Source organism: Zonotrichia albicollis, chromosome 2 (assembly GCF_047830755.1).
Source record: "Zonotrichia albicollis isolate bZonAlb1 chromosome 2, bZonAlb1.hap1, whole genome shotgun sequence".
NCBI classification, from domain to species: domain Eukaryota; kingdom Metazoa; phylum Chordata; class Aves; order Passeriformes; family Passerellidae; genus Zonotrichia; species Zonotrichia albicollis.
The window spans coordinates 5,611,805-5,631,699 of NC_133820.1; the positions used below are offsets into that span (position 1 = coordinate 5,611,805).

Sequence of the window (19,895 nt, forward strand, 5' to 3'; positions counted from 1 at the left end):
GAATAGCTGTGGAGAGAATAAGGAGGGTTTTTCTTGTTTTTGCAAGGCACTGGAAGATGAAGTAGGAATTTTAAAGAGGCAGCTCTCTCGAGCTCAGGGGGATTTTTAACTCCTTGGCATTCAGTATTCCATGCTGTGTATAGGCACAGAAGCTGCTTCCAAATATCCTGCTTTGCAACAACTCTGAATATGAGTCCTTGAGCTGAAGGGTCATAAAAACAAGGTGCTTGCAGCAGGTCTGTGAGTAATAAGACACCAGAGAGACATTTTACACTGAGGGAGGGAGCTTCAGTGTATATCCATGGTAACTGGAGGCACAAACACACTCAGTGAAATCCCAGCTCCAAATACCTGTGCATTCTGTCTATTAGGAACATCAGCTGTTACAGAGGCACATTCTGTTATGGAAGACACATAATCAAGACTGGGGATTCTGTGATGCAAGTAACAAGAAAATGCTAATTTTTTGTCAAAAATGGGTGTTTTAGGTGGCTCAAAGAATCAAAGGAATTGGCAAAAGCAGGTTTAATGCTAAAGTGAAAGTATGAGAAAATGCATTGGCTCACTCTACTGCTTACTAGATGGGTAAAGCAGACAAAAATGCTCAAATGTAAAATCAATCAATCTAAAACTAAAATCAACCACAAGTGATCTATACTGAGGCTGGGGAAAGAAAAAGGGTAAAGATGGGGAAAGATAAGGATAGAAAAGAATAAGGAAAGCCCTCTCAATGTTCAGAGAGGTCTGCCTGACCAGACTTAAGCCTGGACTTGGCCAATGGCTTAGGCATAAACTCAGATTGTTATCTGGGCAAGAAAAATAAGTTTTCAAAGCTGTTTAGTAAAAACCAAAATAACTAGTTCCTGGGAACAGACAGTGTTTCTGATAAGGTCAGCCCAAATGCAGTTCATCAAGGCCAAGGCTTAATGAGCATTTTTAAATCATAGTGCAGCCTGAGGAGAGTGGGGGAGGTGTTCTGTGAGTGTCCTTCAGTAGTATGAAAACACTAATTTTCCCAAATAGAAATCTCTTGCACAAGTCAGTATGACTTCTCCTTGTCCTTGACAAGGGTGGAGCCAGAGATGGGTTTTCTTTCAGGAAAATCAGAATTCTCAAAAATCTCTAGTGCCTGTTTCTTGTCCCATGCCAGGGCAATGCCATCTCCCTGTTTCATAGGAAAGAATGACAGTTCTTTACCCATCTCAGAAATGTCCTGTGTAAACAAGGAAAGACAACTTTGAGTAGATTGTGCAGTACATGTTTCTAGAGCCTGTAAAGAAATATAGCCTGTTAGTCCAAAGCTTCCAGATCAAAAGTAGTTTTCAGTGAAAATGCATTTTCAAGCCAACTGTCCAGGTATGCGTTCAGCCAGAATTCCTCACCCTGTATGTTCCTTATGCCCTTGTTAACTGCATTAAAACTACTTTGGAAGGGTTTTGCAGCACAGGTACATAACCCTGATGGAGTAGAGGTGCTGGACTCACTGAATCTGGACTTTGAGAGAAGTTGTTTCCTTCACTGTTCAGTTGCAGGTACCTCCCATTTAAAATGCCAGCAGTTGTCCACAGGTCTTCTTATTTTACATGAGGAATTACCTTATTTGGGGAACATCATCCTCTTCAAAGAGGTTTTTTGGAAGCCTGTATAGTTCAAAGTTGCTTTTGGTTTATCCCTTTAGATGCGTTTTTAAAATCACTTTTTTCCAGAGACACTTTCATTACAAAAGCCATAAACTAGCTCTGACAACAAACCACGTGGAAGCAATGTGCAAAACTCGGATTTCCAGTAGAGGAGACTTTGCGAAAAAGCCAATTAACTTTTCCTGCTGTGTCAGAGGGCTGTGAGGGCAGCATCTCCAAGTGTGTGCATAAAGTTGTACCTCTATATAATGATTGAAAAAAATATTCATGTAGGTAGCCATACACATAGACATGGCCACAGCACAGGTACTTTTAGCAGATTAAGACATGATTGATTCTTCATGTGTTTTAAGTGAGCCTTTAGCTGTGCACAGACACAGCCATATGGCTGTAGCCTACGTATGTACATAGCCTATACAAGCCTGAGGGCAGGGGTGGCCAAAAGGTTGTGGTCTATGGCATGAATTACATTCAGCAGAGTCCTTGTGGTGGTGAGCTAGAGGCTTTCTGAGTCTCTGTCTTACACTTGTGCATTCTGTTTGCTTGTTGATTTTTTTTGTTTGGTTGGTTTTTTGCACCTTACTTCCCTTTCTCTCATTTGTGTCGTGGTGCTGCACTTCAACCTTTCACACAGAGCCTTTGGACACTGGAACAGGAGACAACGATGTGAACGTTCTCCCAGCCTGGAGAAGCTCTGCCACCCTGTCCTCAGGAGCTTCCCCTCTGGGCTGTACTTTAAACCACTCTGGGAAGATGGGAAAATGAAGATCTTTTATCAGCAACACCCACAGTCCCATGACAGCATTAACATCTGTGGGAGATGACCTGAACTTATTCTGTGTTTTTCACCTGCAGACCACTGGGCTACAAAATATGGGGGGAAGTTTGCTTAGCAGAAACCTGGACAAGGACATGTTGTAGGACTCCTCCCAGCTACCTTATTCTCCTGCATCATCCTGCCTCAAACAGAGCTTAAATTCTGCCAGCAGTGCTGGTGACCAGAAGAGAAATGAGGTGAGAAGTTTCACTGGAAACCACCAGGGAGAATTTTTCTACACCACTGACACAGAGCTACCTGGCTTCTGAGAAAGGGAGTCTGTGACAGCAAAGAAACCTATGTGGTGGGGAAGGAAAAAGGACAAGCATCCCCTGTGGGGATATTTCACCACACCAAAAGAGTGTAGGCAGTGATAAATGGCATCCTGATCCTGGTGTCATGACTTTACTTGGTATTTGAGAGGTGGGATGTGTAGTTATTTCAAATATAGATGTGGATTTCTATTTTAGGTATGTTTTGTTACACAACCAGTTTATTTCACTTGAAAAAAAAAAGAAGCCCACAGAAAGGAAAATGAAAGAAAACTGTTCCTCCTTTGCCATATAAGAGCAGTATGTATTTCATATTTGTAAGTGTTGATCTAGCTGCTCTATAAACACAGGGGACAGCTTTTTCTCTTCCTTAAATATATAAATGAGTAAAATACATATTTTCTTCTGAGCAATGACTCCAATGAGGGAGGAGAATGCAGCTCCTTGAGGCTGGAGAGTCTGTCTCCCAGCTGATGGGGGCTCCTGGGGCTTCTTGCAGGATCTTCCCAGCTGTCCATGGAATGGGGAAGCTGTAGATTTCAGAAAAAATTATGTTCCCTGAAGTGTGAAGGGGAAGGAGCAGTGAAGAGCAGGACGAGAGAGGTTGGGTAAGTCCCTGCTTAGCACTGCCTAAACCATGGTTAGTGGTGCTACACATGGGACAGACTGACAGGTGAGGAAGGACTGCCTGGAATTTAATTTCTGCTGGACACTGGGTCTTCTGCTATTTCTGGGATTTTTAAAGCAGGAATTAATTGAGGTTTGTATCTTCTTTATGTGCAGTTCGGATGTGTGGTGCAATTTCATCATGCAAATTCCATCATTCCAAACTCCATGTTTGGCTGTGGAGGGGGAGGCCAGTACCTCTGACTGAAAGGTGGGGAGGAAACCTTCCTATATGGAGTCTGACATACATCCTGATGCTTACTAAAGGAGTCAAACATCAAGGTATAAACCATCTCCCATCTGTTCATCTCTGCATACTTGTATGGAAGACTTTTCCTCTGGCTATCCACAATCCTGAAAGCAGTAATTACACTTGTGAGTTGCTAATTCCCAGGGTTTTTTTTTTTCTGGGAAATCAGCAGCAAAAAGCAGCAGGCCCACAAGGGGCAGGAGTTAAAGCAGTTAAGATGATGAACATATGTGTGGTAGGTAGATTTGTCTGCTGCAGTGCTGGGATTGAGTGAGAAGCTCCTGAGGTTGAAGACCTACAAGTGATAAGGGGATTCTCTAGGGCCAGGAGTAGAATTTGCTGAGCATGGCCCTGCTGGCCCAGTGCAGTCAACTACAGTTAAAACAGAAATACATTTCCCTGATCTCTGCAAATTGTGATATAATTGCCTCTGGATATTTTAACAAGGAAGTGTCAGGTTTTACAGGCTGCATTACCAGCAGGGCTTTTCCCCATCTGTTTGCTGACAGTGGTGAGAGCCGCAGATGGTTTGTACCTGGGAAAGTCAAGGTGTTAGGTACAAGAACTGTGCTTTTTTGGTGTTTTTTGTTTGTTTGTTTGTTTGTTTTCATAAAATGGAAAATGTAAAGGGAATGTCTTCTCTCTTTCTGGAAGGAAGAGAATGAGCTACCAGAATGTTGTTCACATTCATCCTTTGCTCCTACTGCCCCTTCCCAACACTGGATTATTCCCTGAGGGACTGGCTGCAAGGCAGCTTCAGGTGTGAGGAATATGCCTTGGCTTGTGCTGTAACTTCATGGGACTAAACTATTTTCCAGATGAGCTAGTGATAAAAAGGTAAATATATCCTAGAAGAGGGGAGATGCCCAACTGCTTTCTGGAATTACAGCTACTATGTATGACAAATTTTTTTCCCCTGGGGAAAAATCCACACTTTGTAATGTTGGTATTACTTTAAATGCTGCTATCTTGATGAATTCAATAGATGGCACAAATCTCTGTCTTACTGTGGAGGAAATTTCAAAACTATTTACTTTTAGGTATATTTACATAAACACTGTAATCTTACAGTTGTTTGGAAACTTGCTTGTGATTGTTTTGAGAGCTGATTCTATTAGCCTAATTCTCTCTTTCAGAAAGCCATCTCTCTATTTCCCATTTTGCAGAGAAAGCTTTGTAGTTTGGCAGTGAATGAAACTAGCTCACAAACTGGAGGGACTAAATTTCAAATAATCTCTGACTTCAACTGATGCCAGCGACTGAGAGACAGAGAGTGTGAGAAGAAAATGCACCATGGAGTTTCTGATCCATCAGTCCCTGAGAGAGCTAAGAGTGTTCTGCTGTGCCAGTACAGGAATAAAGAGGGCAGTTTTCAGGGTCAGGATATCTTTAAGAGAATAAAAACACCAGGAGGCTCTGAGGTCAAGGCAGAGGTCCATGACCCAGCAGCACTGCCAGGGGCCAGCCACAGATGGCTGAGAACAGAGAAAGAGCACAGCCAATCCTCTTCCCCCAGAGCTTTCCATTTCAGCTTTGGGAGTGTCTACCTGCTGCCCCTTTTGATATGTTTTGTCTTCCACCCAGGGCATTCAAAGTCTTGCTATATTTTGTTGTTTCATTTTCAGTGGAGGGACTCGAGGAATTCCCAGCAGAGGAACCATTGGTAGGGAGAAATGGGAGCAGAAGAGGCTGACCTGGGGATGTTGAAAATACAGCATAACCAGCATCTCTCACTTCAGAAAAGCTGCAGGCTTTTGAGTTGGGTGTGTGGGGTCTTGGTGATGAGGTAGAAACATCAAATACTGCGTAGAAGATGCTGATGCTGCTCTGACTGCCAAAATTGTGGATTTGGATTTTAAATAACACATCCTTCATTTGCAGAGCAGTTACTTTACCCTTATAAGAGAATTGATGCAGATGTGTGTCACTGCTTTCTCTTCTTGCCATCCCTTCCAGCCCTTCCTTTCCCAAAGACACACATCTTACACAGAACAGAGTGCCTTCTAAGACAGAGTCTTTTGTACCCCTTAAAATGTGCTTTCACTTCAAAACAGAACCATATTCTGTTTTGAAGTGAGGTAAACACGGGAATGGCTCTGTGACAGACTGGTTATCCTTTAAAAACTTGTGGTGACAACTGATGCACTGATGGATACCTGACCTTTTCCCTTTTCAGGCTGTGTTAGCAAATATTTAAATCATGTTGGACATTGCATGTACTTGCCTGGTTTTAGGTTGATGCTTTCATAGCTCAAGGCTTGTGGCTGGTGTGTGATGACAACAGACAGCTGAGGTTGTGACTTGTTTGCCATGTCACAAAGCAGTTTGTTTCTCTCAATTTAACTCTGCCACATCCTCTTCAGGGCAGAGGGTTTTTTTGACTCACCTCTTTCAAGAGGGGAGGGGGGTGGAAGCTTTATCTGTCTGTAAGAAAAATCAGCTGCATGTGAAGGTCTCAGAAGCAACAACAGAACGAAACTAATGAACCATACAGCTGAACGCAGGGATGGACTCTCCTAAACTGAGATAGTTCCCACTTTGCCATTATATTTGGGCTCTTGGAAGGGACAGAGAGGGAGGGGAGCTCCAGGTACATCCCTGCAGTTCCCTGTGTGCAGGAGCTGCCTTGGAATGAGCCCTCAGGACTGGGATCCCCGTGGGAGCAGCTGCCAGTGCTGAAGTCTCCCTTCAGGAGGAGAATTGCAAGACCAGAACACGCTGGAGCTGCTGCTGCTCCCCTCCCTGGGGTGAGGAGGGCTCCTCTGGAGCCCCTAAAGGGAGCGGATCTCCCCCAGCCTCTGCTCTCCTTGGGATGAATCCGAGTGGGAAGAGTGGCACACGCATCGCAAGGTCTCGTGCCAGCCACCGCCACCGAGACTGAGTAAAAAATTTAATTTATTTTAGGGTAAAAAGTTTAATTTATTTTTATGCAGCTGTTGAGGCGTTTTAATTCCATCAAAGGCAATAAGACAAGGCGAGCCACCAAGTGTTTGTTTGCTACTTTTAAATGGGTTTGATTCATCTCTGCTTGGTTGTGCCTTTATGGATTTTGAGAGTTCCTTCTCGCTCAGAGGCACAACTGTTCAAGGGCTGTGAATTTTAAAAATTGGAGATTAAATTCTGTGTTTCACCCATGAATATTTAAAGAGAGTCATATACTCTCTCCTTTCTGTAAGGTCCCATTTTTAATCATTAATGCCTGTTCTTTTGAGCAAATAAACCGCATATATGAGATTTCAATGCATTTTAAAAAAAGATACTTCTCTGGGACAAGTTCCAATATGAAAATATTCTATTATGAATATTTATGGACTCATCAAAATTGGTGAAGACTGAATTTGCTGATAGAAATTGTGGAAGGTTTGTTATTTTTTCTTTTACTTTCCTTTTGAAAGAGATTGAGCAATTCTTTGCAAATTGGGTCAAGTTCAGGACATAAGTCTGGTCAAAATGTATATTTTAAATTTTTTTAGTTAAAAAAAATCAGTTTTTAAATAGTCAAACTGTTTTGATTGAAAGCAACTTTTGCATGCATAATGTATCCAAATTGCAAAGAAAAAAAAAATCCCAAAACTTCTGACAGTGCTGAATAAAATGAAACAAAACAAAATATTTCCTTTATGGAAGATTTTATGTGAATGAAAGTGAAATTTGAGATGTTTTTAATGTAAGAATTACATTGCTAGTTGCATATTAGTAGCAGAATATGGGTCAATGTGGTTGTGTTGGTGTTTTTTACCAGGTGGTAACAAAAGATTTTCATCCAGATGCATGACGATTCTTTGTTAGAGTTGTGAGCAAAACAATTCTTTGAGGAAAACAATTCTATTGAGGGTGGTCAGGCACTGGAACAGGATGCCCAGAAAAGCTGTGGATGCCCCATCCCTGGAAGTGTTCAGGGTCAGGTTGGATGGAGCTCTGAGCAACCTGGTCTGATGGAAGTGCCCATAGCAGGGGTTTGGAACTGGAGGATCCTTCAGGTGCCTCCCAACCCAAACCCTTCTGTGATTCAGTGACTTGAACATGCACTTGCATCACCCTGTGTTAAGGAAAACACCATCTATTGCATCTGGCTCGTGCCTGTGGCAGCTTTTGTTCTTCCTATGCCACACACGTGGCAGCCTTGTGGCTTCTCTCCTCTACACCAGGCATCCTCATTTAGATAGTTGTAGAACAGCAGGAGTTACTAGAACTGAAGATGCCTCTTCAGTTCACCCTGCCTATGAAAGCAAGAAACAAACTCATATGATTTTGATCCCTTACAATAGGAGGGTTGCTCTTTTTGCTCTGCTCCAAAAGGGGAGTTACTCTTCAAGAAATTGATAGCATCCAAAGGCTAGGAATAATTTCTTTGCCAAATAGTTGATGAAGTCTAGATCCTGAGTGGTACCAGAGATCCAGGATTTTAAAAAACTGTTTGCAAACAGTAGCTTGTTTTTTGTTTGCTTTGGAGTTTTTTTTTTTTTTGGTCTTTTTTATTTTTAAATTTTTTTTCAACCCTGTTTCCCTATTTTTGCTTTACTTTCTTCACTGGCGCTTGACATGGGGTCTTGTTTAGAACTCCTGCTTTCAAAGGAAATGGGTTTTACTACATGCTCTCTTTGAAAGGATGAACACAACTATTTTTGACTACATGCCATTTTCTTTGCCTTCCTTTTCCGCAGTGCTGATTCCTTCTGCTAAAGATGGCTCAGAAATGGGCAGTTCTGGCTGTGCTCCTTTTCTTGCCAATCAATCTGGTTGAAGGTAAGTGAAAAAGATCCAAAACTGCATGTAGCACTGTTTGGTACTCTGTATTTCCAGGACTTTGAAAGTTCATAGTACAGCAGAGCAAATTTTGCCTATTGTTTTCTGGGAATGAAAAGAGTAATGTTACCTTGGCTGGCAAAACAATTGAGTGCCTTGCAGAGTGGCACAGAATGGTAAATCTGATAGGAATCCAAAACTGGTCATCTAAAGACACACCTGTGATTTCTGGAATAAAAGGGATCCACATGTTTCTTACTAAACTTCTGGTCCAAGTGATGTTGGTGCCACAGGTGTGTGTTCCACAGCTATACTGAGTTTTACTGGCACTTGAAGCAAGGCACCTAATTCAGGAGCACAATACATTTTTGAAAGAAGTTTCCTTTCCCTTAAGAATGAATTTTGCCCTCCCCATCAATTTTTCGAACCCTATATTAAAGTGATAGAAATTTATTGCCTAAAATAAAGGTGGAGGACTTGCAACTTGTCAGCATCAGTGTCCACAGCTGATGGCTGTGGCACCATCTCTGCTGCATTTCCAAACTCCAGGAAGGTGGATCTGGAAGTGGAATACTAATAAATGCCCCAAAGCTGCCAGTACAGTCAGGAAGTATATTTTTAAGGGTGATGAAGGCAAGGGTTTCCTGTGCTTTTACAATGCCTGAAGCACCTTTTTAATGTCTTTTTGTCATCTTATGCAGCTCACAACTGGGTGAGTGTGGAGATTGGCCGTGAAGCTGTGCTGAGTTGCCCCAACATCTCCGAGGTGCCTTTGCTGGTGATTTGGAAGAGGAATTGCACAAGTTGCTTGTCCTACAGAAGGGATCTCAATAAGACAAGCAGCCTGAACTGCAGTGAGAGGATCACATGGAAATATTCACCTGGCAGAGACCCTGCACTTCGTATTTACCCTGTGGACCTCGAGGATGAGGGATTTTACACCTGTGACTTGGTCAATGCCGAAGGGAATTTTCAGTTGCTCTCTTCTCTGATTGTGATAGGTAAGACTGCATCACTAAAATAAAAATGAAATTAGTCTATTTGCAACATAGGCAGGAACAAAAGAATATTAGGAAGCATAATGAATACATCCAATCATCTTTTTTTTTATATAGTCAGGTAAATTATATCTAGGTTTCCATGAAAAAAGGGAAGATTTTTTTTTGTTCTGGCTATATTACTTAAGCCATCTCAATATAACTAAAAATCATAAAAAAAATAATTTTTCAACTCCGTAATTGCTATTTTTTGGTCATTGATTTGTTTTGGATTTGGATTTTGAAGTATTTTTGGTTCTTCCCTGCAGAATCCTGCCTTTCTGATACATGTTTAGGTGTTGTGTGAGGCTTTCCCTGTTTTGCCAAATGCATAATATGAGTTGTTGGACTTCAAGCAGAACAGTTTTGCCCAATTCCTCTTTTATTTCCCTGCTATCATATTTTTGATTCTACATATTGAAACTCCTAAATATTCTACCTGAAGCTTCAGCAATTTGCCTTTCATCAGTGAGGTTGTAAATCTTTGTTGAATCCACCCCTCTTTGTCACCCCATCTCCTGTTAATCTGTCATCACCTTTTGGCAAACGGGAAGAAGCAGCACTTGGGATGCTGCCAGCTAGTTTTTGAGGTGTCCACCTTGGACTTTTTGATGTATTGTTTTTCCTTTAAGATGTGCTAATATTTCAAATTATTTTAAAATCTCACACATTGGTCATACAATGTACAAAATACCACCTGATTTTCAGTTTCTCAGCTGGTGATTTTATACTAAAAAATGGAATAGAAATAAAACATATGAATAGAAATAATGGCTGTGGCTCTTAAAAATTTCTTTTGCAGTGCCTCCTACAGTGACTCTGACCCATGACAAGAGCAGGGTGGCTGTGTGCCAGGCATCTGCAGGAAAGCCAGCTGCTGACATCTCCTGGATCCCTGCAAGCAACCACAGCTCTGAGGAGGAATTCCATCACCCCAACGGAACAGTGACCAGAGTGAGCTACTTTGGCTGGGCCAACAGCTCAATTCCCTCTGTCACCTGCCTGGTCACCCACGTAGCCATGAACCAGACTCTGGTCATGGACCTGAGATGTAAATAATGCTGTTTTGTGATTGCTTTTCATCATGTCTTGGGCTTCTCTCTGCTGTTTTGTGCAGCTGTTCCCACTAAATGCCAGGGCTCTGGAGCTAGGGTAGCATGGTTAAAGGTGAAGTCCTAGTGCTGAGAGATAAATTAATGATTTTGACACCAAATGCTTTGTGGCACTCCATGGAGAAGCTCTCAGTGTGTTTTTCTTTCAATTCCTGTTCTGTTTTACAAGAATTCCTTATTCTGCTTTCAGTGGGTTCACCTTGGCTGGCTGCCAGGTGCTCTCCAAGCTGCTCTACTGCTCCCTCCTCTTCAACAAGACAGGGAGAAAAATACAATGGCCAGCTCGTTTCAAGCTGAAGACAGGGAGAGATCATTCACCAATTACTGTCACAGGCAAAAGAGACTTGAGGGAAAGTAATTTCTTGCCACTCAAATCAGAAGAGGATAAGGAGAAACAAGAAAGAATTTAAAAGCAACTTCCTCGCAACATTTTGTCCAGCTTTTCCACTGTAGTGATAGCGTGGAGAAAATTTCCTTGGAGCGTGTCTGTCTGTGACTTGCAAGTGTTCCAAAGGTAGTAAAGGCCAAAATTCAGCTTCTCTGGCTGTGCTGAACCTGTTGGAAGGCTATTGCAGTAAGGATTTATAAGAGCAGCTGAAGATGTGCTCATATCACCAAAGTACTCTGCTAGTAGAGGCATGAAGAACAGAAATCAGCATAAACCATTCATTAATAACAGCATTTTGCAGGGATGGCTGCTCAGTTGTTCAGGGCTAGGAGTACTTGAAGAAAATGAGAATGTAGAGGCAGATGAGTTGAAAATGAAAATGTGTTTGTGCACACAAATGCCTGGGAGTGTGAGGCAGCTTCTTATTGCTGGTTGGCATCCAGACATCTCATCTGTTTCTCTCTACTTTGTGTGGAAGCAGAGGATTAGCTTTTCCTTCCAGATAATTATGTCACTAATTCATGGATACTGACATCTAGCTCTGTAACCTGCTCTTTTCTCATTGCTCAGATACCTCCCATATGCTTCTCTACATCCTGATGGCAGGAGCAGCTGCAGGTGCCATTGCTGTCACTGGTCTGACTTTATGCTTGATTTTCAAGTGCAGAGGTGAGTCTTTTGAATCTGAAATATATTGCAATCTCATTGCTGACCATGTGCAGGTATAAGGACATGCACTTTATTGTTGAGACTTCAGGTGGGAGGCAAGGGTTGAGGAAAATGTTCATATATGCACTGTCCTTTTGGAGGAGTCAAAATAAGGGGTAGCAATTTAAAATAAGTCTGGAGTTTTGAAACAGCCACAGGTATTGTGGTATTAATGCATTACAGACATGTCAGAGATTCATTCATGATAAAAGGTCTCTTTCTGAGAATAGGGCAGGCTTTGAGGTTTTAGAATTATTTTGTTTGTTCTGCATTTACTGGCACAGAATTCAGTACTTAATAATGACAGTTCATAAACTAATGACTAAACACAAACTATCCTTGTTTCCATGAGCAGTGATAATTTTTCCCTGGAGCAAGCATAAGAATAGGCCAAATAGTTTGATATCTTGCAGATAATTGTGTATTGGGCATATTAGATAGCTGATTAGTTTAATTTCTCATACTAAATGCAAAACACAGCTACTAAGAAGAAAATCAACTCTACCCCAGTAGAAACCAGGGAACCCAGAATGACCAAAAGTTGCAATGAAGGGAAAAATAAAATAAGAGCGTGTTAAAAAGCAGGATGTTAAAAAAAACCCTTAAAGTATGAGAGTAACTGTATTTTGAAGAAAGTCTTTCAAGAGCTGGGGGCAGCTAGAGAAGAACCCCAGCTATAATAGCTGTGCACCCTGCACCATCAAACCACTCTAACTTCCTGACCTCCTCCTTTCAGCTTGCTGCTTACCAAAACGGGCACGGGGCCCAGCAGAACACTCCACAGTAAGTGGGCTTTGTGTGTGTGTGTTTTGCAGGTTTTGGTGTTTTCTTCACTAAAACTTGGAATTTCTTTGCAATGTGTCTGCTCTGAGAAACCCCCCATACACCTCTGTGAGCACTTGGAGGGTGGGACAGGGAACACATCATCTGTGAGAATGTCTGGTGTTTGGATGGCCCTATCTTCATTTACAATCAGAGTATTTGAGCAATTGTTTGAGCACTGGATAGAGAGGGGTGTGGTGCATTTCCTGTCTATAAGTTGCATTTACAATGCTGAATTTTATTTCTCCCAAAATGTAATATTTTCATATTTCTGCTTCACAGAGTAGTCTTTACTCAGATGTTTTATTTAAGAATATGTATTCTTAATGGAAGAAGCTTGCCTGATTAAAGATTGGATAGAACTAGACATGCCTTTTACAATGAGGGGAAAAAGGTCCACTTTGTTTCACTGTATTGGAGATAAACACAGCTATGAAACTTTTATTTTTATGTGGCAGTTCATACACTTGTAAGCCAGGAAACACCAGGGATAAATCTGCCACCACAACTTTTACTCACTCTCTAATTCCAGTGTGTTGTGATATATATATAACAAAAATGAAAATGTGCTGCTTTTCCACAGGGCTTCTGCCTCACTTAATGCACATGGAAAGACCAATTATTTCCTATTTTGTTTTCTGCTCATGATTAAATTAATGGTCGTGTGCCCTGTTGGTTGCAAACCAGTCAGAGTGCTCTGAAGTTAAAATGATTCATTTCCTGATATGCTCTTTGGTGGCACTCAGGACCATTTCATTGATGAGAGGTGGAGTTGCAGAGATCAAAGGCTTCCAGTGATTTTAGGCGCCTAAATTGGATTGTTTGTGGTCTGTCTGTTTTGTTTCCAGAGAAGCTTGCATTGTTCATTTTCATCTATTTTGCTGTAGATACCAACTTTCAAAATTTGTTTCTGAAAAGACAATATTAAGAAAAAAACAATATTAAGAAAAAAATTTCAGAGGCTGTCCTGTTGAGGCTTTGTGAAGGCTGTTCTTGCATCTGTCTGCCAGTTCATGTTTCACCCTCTGTGCTCTACCCTTTTGCTCAGGGAGCTCAGAGAAATCACTTCACATTTCTTTTGCAACAGTAATGTTACCTACCAGGTCTCTCCTGCTCTTTGCTTTTAGTTTGGGATCTATAGGAATGACAGTCCCACAAAATTCTACAATGTAATCCAATGGCACGTGTTTTTCTTCCTGTTGCAGGCTAGAGCCTCGAAGTTCCCACCTCCACATGCGAGAAGAGCAGCAGTCAATCCTCCTGACTTTCCAGAGAGCACCTATGTGAATTACAACCCAAGATCTATTTATGTAAGATTAGGGCAGTGTAGGCACAAGTAGCCAGCTCAGCTACTAATGATCTCCAGGTACTCAAACTTGTACTTCAACTCTTAAGCCTCAGACCTTACCCCCAAAAAACTTTGTCTTTCCTGACCTGACAATGGTGGACAACTTACTTACTTTAGTAAGTTCTTTTCTCTTTCTCTAAATATCAGTACAGCTCTAGAGAAAGTTGGAAATTTTAAATATTGAATTAGGGAAATACCTTAATTTTGTTAGAAAATGGACTCTGATGTAGGTGCTGACTTTCCTCAAAACAATGATGGACATATTTCTGTGCCAGAGTAAAAGACTGCTGGTGAAAATTTAGCACTTTTCTTTCAATTTTTACAACTGGATTCACTGTAAAGTTCCGTGTTGGAGACTTGAAAGTGGCATGGGAGACCTCAAAACACAGAAGGCCAAAGCAATACATCTAACAGAAATGCCCAAATGAGAGAGTTTTAGGGGTTTTGCTTGTTTTGTTTTCTGGTTGCAATGACAGATGATGACCTCATATTTGACATCTTTGTATTTTTAACATATTTCTTTTTCAATTAATCTTTCTGTTTGCATTACTAATTGATGGAAAATAAAACCAATTTGATCTTATACTGGATATGGAAGTAAGAAACAGCAATGGACAATTTTTGGACACATGAGAATATTTACTGGAAGGATTTTTGTGGTTATTTGGGAAATGTTTTTTCACCAATTTCTGAGAAGCTGAGATCACATCATGGTTTTACTGAGAATACAAATGTTAAGTTGTATAAGGTGCAGGTGGTGTGCTTGTTTAAAACAAAGGAAAAAAAGACAACCCTAACCACACAATTTATTTCTTTTCATCTTCTGTCCCCAAGCTAAAAAAACCTCCACAGAGTGGCTGTTAATTTCAGTTTTCATTGGTCAGGTCTGTCAGAGCTTCCAAACACTAATGCAGCAGTACCTAAACTGAAATGTGTGCTTTGAGGAGCCTTTTTCTGCTTGTTTCTGCAGGGTTATCTCTGCTCCATAAGCATTCTTAGGCATGAGCATATCCCAGTGCCTTTTAATTGCACTTTATCACTTCTAAATAGACGTGGATGTCTGCTGACATCACTCCAGCCTTTCATTTTAGTCAGAAAGCCATGAAGAATGGCTCTCTGCCTTAAGGAAAAGGACCTGCAGAGGCCATGCTGCTTTCCAGGCTTGGTGGACAAGCAAAGCCTTTCCTGTGGTGTTGGATGTCCATGGTGGGTTGCTCTCAGAGATGTGTGCAGCATCATCATGCCTTCTGTAGGAAGGGAGAGGCCCTTTTCATGTGTAAAACCTCTGGGAGAAGTAAGTGACAGCTTGGAAGCAGTGCAAATAGGTTGGAAATGATGCTAGGGAGGAAAAGTGTTTTGTAGCTCTAGTGAAATCCGCAGCAGTGCCTTAGTCCAAGGCGATGTCAAGGGGTCATTTGTGACTTGAAGCTTCTGAAATAGAGGGAAGGTCTCTTGTTGCTTAAGGAACTGCCCAGTCAGGTTTAAACCTGGTGTTTTCTCAGTGGGGTAAATGAGCATGGATTGTTTTTGTGGACAGCTACAGCAATCCGTGACTTTTTGAGAAGCTGGATCATTGCAGCCACACCCAAGGATGACAAGGCTGTTAAAATTAAGAGAGGCTGTGGAGCAGCCTGGTTCTGGGAATCACAGTGCATGTGTGCTGTGATCATTAGGATGTAATGTAATTTTTCCTTAATTCCTTTGCCCCAAGAGAGATGTTGAAGGGTGAGATCTCATAGAGACAGAAAAGATAGAGCTAGACAGGGAGATGATGGTGTGTGGGGAGAAAGCTCTCTGAAGCTATCTGTGATAATTTGTCCTGGCTGAAAACTATGGTTTTCACACTCATGTCTTTATTTTCACCTTTAATTTGTACTTGGTGGAATTGGCCCAGTCACCTGCAATGTGTCAGCACTTTTGTTAACGTAGAAATTCTGAGCAGACTTAGATCTGAAATGAGGTGCTCTGGCAATGACATGGGCTATCCTGGAATAAAACTGCTCTTATGCTTTTTAGGCTTGTTGTGTATGATTAATGGAAGTTATCAGGCCAAAGAGAATAATGTGGCTATGGGGCTGGTTGTAAGAAAGGCTGGGACATCAATAAAGCTTTTCCAGGTACTTTCACTGTTGGTTATGACTGGTAAATGGCAGGGTTTTGTCATATGTGGAGCTCCTGGTGTGGGCTTTGGTGCCTTCCTCTCTGCCTGCCATGACCAGAGCCATGTGTGCCATGCTTCTTGGGCTGATGAGCTGGTCTGCTGAGTATTTGAGAATCAGAAATAAATCACTTAAATATTTTCTGTCATGCTGCTTTTGTATGGGATAGGCAGCTTGGTGTAACCCAAAGAACAACTCAAAATGTGTGTTTGGTGTCTTATCACAATTTGGTCTTAAAAATAAGCAACTTGAAATGTTTTTATATTTATCATGATTTCTCTCACCTCCCTGTTAATTATGAGCACATTTTTGGTGACCATACTCTTTTTATTTGCACTGAAAGAAAATTTAATCAAGGCAGGTATTTTAGACTGCCAAAACGTGTAGGAAAATGCTGACTGTTTGTTGAATAATCATTGTGAGAGAGCTACTAAAAAGTGATGGGAATTGGAGTCAACTATTTGCACATTGTCACAAGTACAACATTTTTAAAAAAGCCTGGGAGCGTGACACTGCTGTTTCAGATTGACTATTTAGTCAAATGCACAGTTGACCGAATGTCACTTGAGCTTTTTAGCACCAGATGTGATTATAGATGAAAATGCTCCTGTTTATTGTGTGGATTTTCACTCACATTGTTCATAGGACACTCTTTGTAATCATGATGATGTCTGCTTTCTGATTAATCTATGAACAATTTGTCTTCTGGAAATAGCAGGTGTTGTGATGCCTCTTTCTCTTCACTGAATATGGAAAAAATGGTGACAAAGCATTATGTTTAGAGCCTCATAAATTGGAATATGACTTTAGATTATGAACAATATTTGTTTAAAATCACAAATTTCAACACCAGGGTTGAAATGAAGGTGAACAATTTTCCTACAGACTCTGGAAATGGAGCAGATGTCCCAAGAGTATTTGCCAGTTCAGTGAAGAGCTCGATTTTCCTAAGTTTGAAGATGCAGCTCTAAGTGTTGCCTAACCTTCCTGGCATCAATTTGTCACAACTTTTTCTCTCTGATGAGAAAATAATGCTTTCCTTGGTTCTCCTCTCATTACTGTAACACCTGTGATGTCTTTGTGACCTGCTCTTTCTGACTTTGTGAAGTCTTTGCTGTTAATGATAACTTGTCAGCTCCTTGATTTTGTGTCCACAGTCTGTATATACCTGTCATGTGCTGGAGGCAGTGAAGAGCTCAGGAATTAACCAAGTGGGATTTTTTCTACATTTCCTATCACCTCTCTGTCCTGCTGTAGTTTGTACTTGTGCTCTTAATGATGCTTCTTTAAGCAAGTACCTTCTTTTCTCTTTTTCCTCCCCAATCTTTTCATGCACTAGTTTTCTCAGTTTATTGATTTTTATGTTCTCCAAGTATTTTATTAGCTAGTTTTATTTCTTTCTCTTTCTGGCATCAAGTACAATTTTATTCTTCATTATTTTGTTGCCTTTTGTATGTGTGTAACTAGAGGTTTCAAATAGTGACTTGTTTTGCAATTTTTTGCTGCTTTTCACTGAACTTCTCCATAGGGACATAGTTACTCCAGGTCTCCTTCATTTTTTTGTCCCAATGCATAATAGGAAATGAATCACTTCTGATGAGAAACATCTTCTGTTCTTAGACTTCTGTGAACCTAAGCTCACTTACCAAATCCAAATGCATTATATGCAGCATTTTATTTGTTCTTGGCTGACATCTGTCTTACAGAATCACAGAATTGTTAAGGTTGGAAATATCCTCTGAGATCATCAAGTCCAACCATTAACCCAGCACTATCATGGTCACAACTAAACTGTGCTCCTCTGTGACAGATTTACATGTTTTTGAACCATACAGTGTTGGTGATTTCACCACTTCCCTGGGTGGCCTGTTACAATGCCTGACCAGCTTTTCAGTGAAGAAATTTTACTAAATATTTAATGCACTCTGCAGCACCCATGAGGAAGAGGAGTGAGAAAACTGAGAGCGAGAAACTGCCAACACCAAGGTCAGTGGAGAAGGAGGGCAGGAGATGCTCCAGGTACCAAAGCTGGGATTCCCTTGCAGCCTCTGGTGAGACCATGGTGAGGCAGCTGTGCTCCAGCATCCCATGGGGGTCCATGGAGGAGCAGATTTCCACCTGCAGCTCGTGGGGATCCCATCCTGGAGTACACTTCTGGCAGGAGCTGTGACTCTGGAGAGGGATCCGTGCAGGAATGGGTTTTCTGGCAGAAATCACACTGGAGCAGTCTGTTACTGAGGGACTGCATATCATGGAAAGGACCCACACTGGAGCAGTTTGTGAAGCACTCTGTCCATGGTAAGGAACTTGCTGGAACAGAGGAACTGTGTGAAGAAGGAGTGGTGGAGGTGAAGAACCCCAAACCCCATTCCCCACCCCACTGCACGGCTGAGGAATATGAGGTAAATCTGTGAAGGGAGTGAGAGCAAAGGTGGTTTCAATTTTGTTTATTTGTCATTATCCTACTCTGTTGTTAATTGCTAATAAAAGAAATTAACTTCCCCAAGTCAAGTCTGCTTTGCCCATGACACTAACCAGTGATCTCCCTGTTCTTATCTTGACCCATGAACTTTTCCATCATATTTTCTCCCCCTGTTGTGCTGAGGAGGGGGAGTGAGAGAGTGTCTGGCTGGGTTCTGTCAGGTGGCAGCCAGCCAAGGTCAGTGCACCAGGCAAGGCTTAGTCACCAGCAGAGCTATAATAGGAAAGAGGATGCTGTAAACATCGCATTCTACATTATTAAGGCATTTTTATGCCGATGGTCCCTCTCTAGGTCTTCTGACTTTAATCTCATCACTGTGTACTGAGCTCTGAAAATTTCATTTCCACTCATTCTATTCTCTCAGCTGTCAATAAGTACTGCTGAGCAAACAAGGCTAAGTGCTTTTGGGATTGATTTTTTTTCTCACCTCTGTCACAGTCTAACACTGTTTATTTTGTCATATCATAATGCTCATATCTAGCTGTGCTTATATCTTAGATTTCCATGTGTGCATCTGAAAAAGAAAACATGGACAGCCCCCCTGAAATTGTGTCCATGCTAGATTTATGAACTCTGAAGAGTGCAACCCCCTCTTCTGTGCAAAGCATGTGGCCACATGCTGCAGAACAATGTGCTTAGTACATGAATGTCTTGTAATTCACTCCATCTTGTGTGAGAGGAGTGTTGTGTGGAATAAACAAACCAGCCAACTACTGAAAAGCTCTGGTCTGGCTGCTCGTCTTTTTGTGCAACTTGCTTGAAATATTCAAATCAGGAAGATTGGAATCCAACATCACCAGTCAGTGTATTGTTAGGGCTGCCTCCTTAATCAGGCAAGTTAGTGCCTGCAAAGCTCTGATACCTTCAGGAGCACTGCCTGCCTCCAGGTCTGAATATGTACCAGCTACACTTAGTATCACACCCTTCATCATTGTCATTCTTGTGTAATCAACAGTGGCTGCCAATTTCATGCTGCTATAGATAGCAGAAATAAAAATGTACACCTATATGCAAACATCTTGATTCATAGTTACATTTCTCTGTGTGTGTGTGAAGCTGTGAATATACACAGGAAAAGTTATGGGTTTTTTTTCCCCTGAGAAATTAATTTCTTAATAATTTCCCATCAACAGAACATCTCATTATATATAAATGTTGTGAAAGACCTTATAAGACAGATAGACACATGAGGGATAAAATGAAAAGTTGCTGTGGAAACCATAACCTGAAATAAATCTTTGTTCTGTGCACTCAAAATCCCAGTCTTTGTCTTCTATTAGAATATTGTTTGCATATCATTTCCCTCTTTTAGAAAGAATCTGAATTTCTGATACACAAATGGAAATGCCATCTTGACAGTGACTGTAAAGTGCATCTCAGACTAATGGAAATATTTTTCCTCTCCTGTGAGTATTTTAAGCCTTTCTCTTGTCTTGGTATCAGTCTGG

General features: G+C 41.3%; 1 protein-coding gene across 2 annotated transcripts; it reads left to right on the top strand.

The window, feature by feature from the left end:
* Positions 1–2,105: 2,105 nt before the first annotated feature.
* LOC102071487 (cell surface glycoprotein CD200 receptor 1-B) lies at positions 2,106–19,634 on the top strand. Of its 2 annotated transcripts, XM_074532492.1 has the most exons (8): positions 2,106–2,654; positions 3,229–3,677; positions 8,310–8,391; positions 9,093–9,392; positions 10,231–10,479; positions 11,499–11,597; positions 12,373–12,419; positions 13,664–19,634. In XM_074532492.1, exons 3-8 carry the CDS (start codon positions 8,331–8,333, stop codon positions 13,796–13,798), a joined length of 891 nt encoding a protein of 296 aa, XP_074388593.1. In that variant the 5' UTR covers positions 2,106–2,654; positions 3,229–3,677; positions 8,310–8,330; the 3' UTR covers positions 13,799–19,634. The 2 variants fall into 2 exon arrangements, with proteins under 2 accessions (XP_074388593.1, XP_074388598.1); XM_074532497.1 differs by lacking the exon at positions 3,229–3,677.
* The last annotated feature ends 261 nt before the right edge of the window (positions 19,635–19,895 follow it).